Below are 6,000 nucleotides of genomic sequence, written 5' to 3'. Positions count from 1 at the left end.
AAATCAAGAAGTACTAGACTCTAGAAGGCTACAGGGCACCCTCCAGTACCTGGTCCGCTGGAGACATTTCCCCCACCCTGAGTGGGTACAGGCTCGGGATGTCTCAGTGCAGCGGCTTGTCAAACGCTTCCATGAAGCATATCCTGACAAACCGGCACCTTGAAGTTTTCTTGGGGGGGCAGTATGTCATGACCCCCATTGCAATGCAATCACACATCACAACGGGGAACATGCCTTTCAGGAAAAGGGGAAGGAAGGAGGAAGGAATCATCCTAATCCCTTAAACACTCAAACACAAGTGCAATCACAAAGGACAAGCACAATCACATACCTTTGCCCTGACCAGAGAAGCCATCAGCATATCGCCCAGACATCCACGCATTACCCCAGGGGACACACCTGCGCCGGACATGGGAAGGAGACAGAGGAGACCAGCGATAATCATCCTGATCACCCATCAAGACCCTGGTATCGCACCCCAATCGCCCATCAAGAAACAGGATCCGGACTGTGGGACAATGGGGGGTGGAGAAGGGCCAGGTCCGCACCGGGGGTATTTATGGGGTACCCCGCACGCCATGTGCTCATTCCTGTCTTTTTGCGTGTATGCACTCTGTTCTCATTAAACTGGATATCCTTAGCCCCATCTAAGTGAGTCCGTGTCTTTCTGAGAGCAAGGCAACCATTACACTTAATGTCAAGGGAAACCTTTACCTTTACTTTACCATGTAGTATAAATAGATTTTACCCATTTTATAAAATTCTGCCAAAAATTCAATTCTTCCAAAACATTAAACAGAAAAGTCCAGTTCAAATTTTCAAAGGCTTTCTCTGCATCTAAAAATATCGATATGGCTTGTTTTTCATTATGTTGTTCCAAATATTCCAACATGCCCAATACAGTTCTCACAATGCCTTAGCTGTCTTTTTGGTAAAAACCCACATTGACCCTTGTGAATAACTTCTTGTAAGATTATTTTCAATCTTTCTGCTGAAATCATTGTGAATAACTTATAGTCATTATTCAATGATTATATCGGTCTATAGTTTCTTGTTAAAGTCAAATCTTGTCCCTCTTGAGGCATTAGTACTATTTAGCCTCTTTCCAAGTCTCTGGCATCTTACCTCCCTGTAAGATAAAGTTCATCATCTTTTGTAGATGCTGTAAAAGCTCATATTCAAAACATTTATAGAACAAATCCGATAATCCTTCTGGTCCAGGAACCTTTCCTGGTTTTATCTCTTTTATAGCTTCCAAAACTTTCCTTATTTTAATAGGTCTAATTAGTCTTTGTTCCTCTGTAATCCTCAGTCATTTTTGGTTTTTTAAGATATTCATCTCTTTTCTCCAAGGAAATGCCCTGTCCTTCATACAAATTGGAACAATACTGATGAAGTGCTTTTTTCATAGCCACATTACCCATTAGTACAGTATCTTCCTCTTGAAGTTTCAGTATCATTTTCTTTTCTCTTTCTTTTTGCAATTTATATGCCAACCATTTCCCAGGTTTATTAGCAAATTCAAAGGTTGTTTTTTTTTTTGCTTTATGTAGTTCATTTTTATTTCCATTTCTCTTATTGTTAACATGCATAACTGTTGCTGTAAGAGCTTAATTTGTTGAGAGATAATTGTCTTCCCTGGAAATTTATTTAACTCCTCTTCTTTCTTTTTTATCTCGTCCAGAATATTTTGCATTTTCTCTTGCCTCTTCTTCTAAAGTTCAATATTATGTTTTATCAAATTACCTCTGATAAAAGCTTTATTTGCATCCCAAACCATTCTTAAGTCAGTCCCTTTATTTAAATTAATTTCAAAAAATTCTTTTAACTTCTTTTTACAATCTCCCTCCCTCCCTCCCTTCCTTCACAACATATCATTTAATCTCCATCTAAAAGAACTAGGTTTTCTTTTTATAAACCAAATTCACAGGATTATGATCTGAAAAAGTCTTTGGTAATAATATCTACTTTGGAAACCTTAGTAGCCAAGTCCTTTGAGATCCAGATTATATCTGTCCATGAAAAAGATCTTTGTCTTTCTGAAAAGTACTGTAAGTATATTCTCTTGAATTATCATTTTTCTGTCTCCATATATCACCCAGTCCCAAAATGTCCATCAGATTTAAAAAAAAAAAAAAAAAAACTTTTGGTAATTTATCTTGAGTGATTTTTTTTCACACATTCTATCCAGTTGCAGGGAGATCACTCCATTCCAATCAAAATCAGTAATCATAGCAATACATGGTCTAGTAGGGGGGAACATGAAAATAACACCATAAAATTTGGACAATTATCAAACACAATTTTGGTGAATTGTTTATTTTAAGATTATATTAAAAATGTAGGGAAAGTGAAGTCATGAAAACACATGTATTTATTTAACCAATTTATACAGCCATTCACATACATTTCAACAAGTGACTCCGGGTGACAAACATTATAAGTAAAAATAAAATGAGTAATAAATATTATGGAATGCATAAAAGATTACAGAGAAATTTCCATTTTCTGGTAAAAAATACAAAAAAATATCAACTTTCAAATCAAATGTCTTTTCCAAAAAACCCAACATGAAAGAGGCAGAACAATCTCAGAAAAAGCTGGAGAAGAAGAGTCAGTTAGGTTTGAACTCTTTCATGAATCAAAGCAATTAAACCCATCCTAACCTATCACGATCCCACCTGAAATTCTCAGCCAATACCACTAAACAGAAAATCAGGCTATTCTTGACACCAGATTTGCATGCTTACATTAGAGTTTGACTACCCAATGAATTAAAAAGAAATGGACAGTTTCAAGTGACACATACCAAAAATGATTACTTTATTAAAAAGCCGCCTTAGGGCTTTGTGAATGTCTTTGTTTCTTAAGGTATAGATTAGAGGGTTGACCAAAGGAGTCATGGCTGTATAGAAAATCGAGAAGATTTTATTGAGATGTCTCAGGGAGGGGCTTTCTGGCAATGCATAGACAATGAGTAATGTGCCATAAAAAAAGAGAAATCACAAGGAGATGAGATGAGCAGGTTGAAAAGGCTTTTTGCCTTCCATTGGTGGACTTGATCTTGATGATGGTGGCAATGACAGAAATGTAGGAAATGATGGTCAACAGGAATGGAGGAACTGTGAAAATAATGCCACCACAAAAAGCAAAGATTTCAAAGAAATGTGTGTCACTACAGGATAGCTTCATCAGTGGATGTAAGTCACAAAAGTAATGGTCTATGACATTAGGCCCACAGAAGGACAACTGAGCCAGAAGAGCTGCTAGAATAATATTACCTATCAAACCATTTATCCCTGACCCAGCCATAAGCTGGAAACAGAATCTCCTATTCATAACAGAAGCATAAAGCAAAGGTCTACAAATTGCCAAATAGCGGTCATAAGACATAGCGGCCAAAAGATAGGTTTCTATAATGCAGAAGAAACTGTATTGGACTAGACCTTCACTCACTCTTACCACTTAGCAAGCTGGCCAATGTTTTCGGCAAGACAATAGAGCTATAGCAAGTGTCCAAACAAGACAAATTTCCTAGGAAGAAGTACATTGGGGTGGGAAGGTGCTGATCAGCAACAACAAGCAGAAAGATGAGGGGGTTTCCAGTTATTGTCATCAGATAAATCACCAAGAAGAACCAGAAAAGGAAAAGTTGCAGCTGAGGAAGATTCCCTAAGCCCAGAAGGATAAATTCTCTGATGCTTGTCTGGTTTCCCTCCTGTATATCCAGCATGTTTTTCCATTAATACTCTGGTTTCTCTTCAGATTGTATAATCTTTCACCATTAATCAAATCTCATATAAATTGTAGAATATATAACAATGAAGATAGGTTCAAATGCCAAATATACTCCTTTTCTTTAGGTTTTTTGAAGAATATCCTAAGAAAGAAATTTGCTAATATTCATAATTATTCCATTCAGATAGCAAGAAGATTAGCTATACCTGGGATGATATGGCTAAAAGCAGAAAAGGAGACTGTTGTTCTCCCACTTTTTTGTATAGTGCGGTTGTGGCATTTGTGATATGACACAATGCATTATAGTACATGGGTTAATCATTTTTGTGTCTCCTCCCCCTCACCAACATACTTCCTATCAGTCTTCTATTGTTTTCCAAGATATGGTTATCTACAATTTTGAGTTCAAATACCTACATCTAGATTGTAGGAATCCCTTTCCTGGAAAATGATATGAAATTATCATTAACAGTTCTTGTATTAGATATACATTTAGTTCTCTCACCTCATCCTACACTGCATTTTTTTAATACATTCCTTTCTAAATAAAATTTGTCTTGGAATCAACCAGAACATACAATTATTGATCAAAGACAGCACATGAGGAAGGTCATCCTGAAGTTAATCTTGAAATGTTTAAGGCCTTCTGCTAGAGAAATTATCAATCTGATCAGTACACTGAACACATTACATTATTTGATATAAGTAGAAAGATATACAATTATTATGCAGAGTGAAGGGAAATAATCTTGTGCCACATAATTTACATCTTATAAATATATAACAGATTGGCAATCAAATCATCAGTATAATTTTAGAGTCTCTAGAATCCAATAAGTATTTTTTCCCCTGGATCTTTAAATAACAAGTTACCAAGTACTCTCTCTCTCACACACACACACAAAATGGGGGGGGGGGGGTTCTAAATCATCTCCAAAAAATTTTAATTGCATCTCACAATTTCTCATTCATTAATATAAACAGTGGTCCAAATTTTGGCACCAGTGAAACTGGGAAATTGATGTTTTCTTTAGACAATCCTGAATCAATCTCTTCTACATAGTATTCAAGAATATCAGATGTGCACAATAAACTGTATTTGAGGGTCAACTGTGATGCAAAGATATCCCCCAAGCCAGACATTCATATTCAGTCAAGGACAGCACCAAATACTTTTTTCTAGAAAAAGAGCATTAGGGGAAGAGCATCATCCTTCCAAAATCCATGCAAATGCCTGAAATGTATTTACAGCAAGTTACTGCTTTATTTGTTGATGTCCCAAAAAATCAGTGCTGTTTTTTTTCCTCCAAATTACTGCTCAAGGCAAGTTGGAACATTTTCTGCTATGAGATGAAAGTATTTCTAAAATAGCTTTTGATAACCATTTAAAATAATTAACCCTAGGAGATCTGTTGCTGCTTTTCTGGTTTTCTGATGCAATTTGGTTACAAACCTCAAAAGAAATCTTTCAGTAATGCATTAAACTTGGAATTGCCTTGTTGTTCAGAGTTTGCTAATTCTGAGGAATGGTTGACCCCTTTGCAATACTATTTGGACAATTCATCCTGAGAGTCCATAGGGTCACGTTCATGCACTAGGAATAAAACATAGATTAGATGTTCTATTTCTAGCATTCTGAAAATTCTAGGTTATCTCTAATCCTGGGAAAAGGCAAGAACTGCAGACTTTTCATATGCTTCAAAGGTCAGATAGGCTGTTTCTAGGGACCACATTTTCACTGCTACCACCAGGTCCTCCAAGCATTATTTATATATTTATATTTATATTTATATTTATATTTATATTTATATTTATATTTATATTTATATTTATATTTATATTTATATTTATTTATTTTCCTGTTGGAATGTTCTTATTTTCTTTAGAATTCCTTGTATTTCTCTTGGAATCCCAGCTGCCCAACTAAAGCAGGGAGGCATCTATATTGGGAGCCTTATCTTAGGAACATAGATTTAATGCACAGGTGAGCAAGCTTTCAGCTCCTAGAACCCTGTCCACTTTCTCAGGGTTAACCACATTGAATTCATCCCAGGTGACTAAGCAAGACAGTGCTTCCATTAATGTCATTGCTTATGCCATAAAGCCAAAGTCCAGCTTACAGCAAAGCCAGGTGACTTTATCCAACCTCTGCCTAGCATATTACTCACAACAGCCCCGCAAGTCGATCTCTGGCCTGCCTTTCCATGGAAGGACAGGTCTCTCTAAGCACAACCACCAGATGGCTATCTGCAGATGCAATAA

General features: G+C 36.4%; 1 protein-coding gene across 1 annotated transcript; it reads right to left on the bottom strand.

Annotated features, from left to right (window-relative positions):
• Nucleotides 1-2,774: 2,774 nt before the first annotated feature.
• Nucleotides 2,775-3,393, bottom strand: LOC134496365 (olfactory receptor-like protein COR9). The gene is given in 2 exon segments (XM_063302096.1): nucleotides 2,775-2,993; nucleotides 2,995-3,393. Coding segments are annotated over 2 exon segments (618 nt in total).
• Nucleotides 3,394-6,000: the final 2,607 nt, after the last annotated feature.

This window comes from Candoia aspera, chromosome 4, assembly GCF_035149785.1.
Source record: "Candoia aspera isolate rCanAsp1 chromosome 4, rCanAsp1.hap2, whole genome shotgun sequence".
NCBI classification, from domain to species: Eukaryota; Metazoa; Chordata; class Lepidosauria; order Squamata; family Boidae; genus Candoia; species Candoia aspera.
The sequence above is the reverse complement of the archived record's forward strand: the minus strand, read 5'-3'. Positions and strand labels throughout refer to the sequence as shown.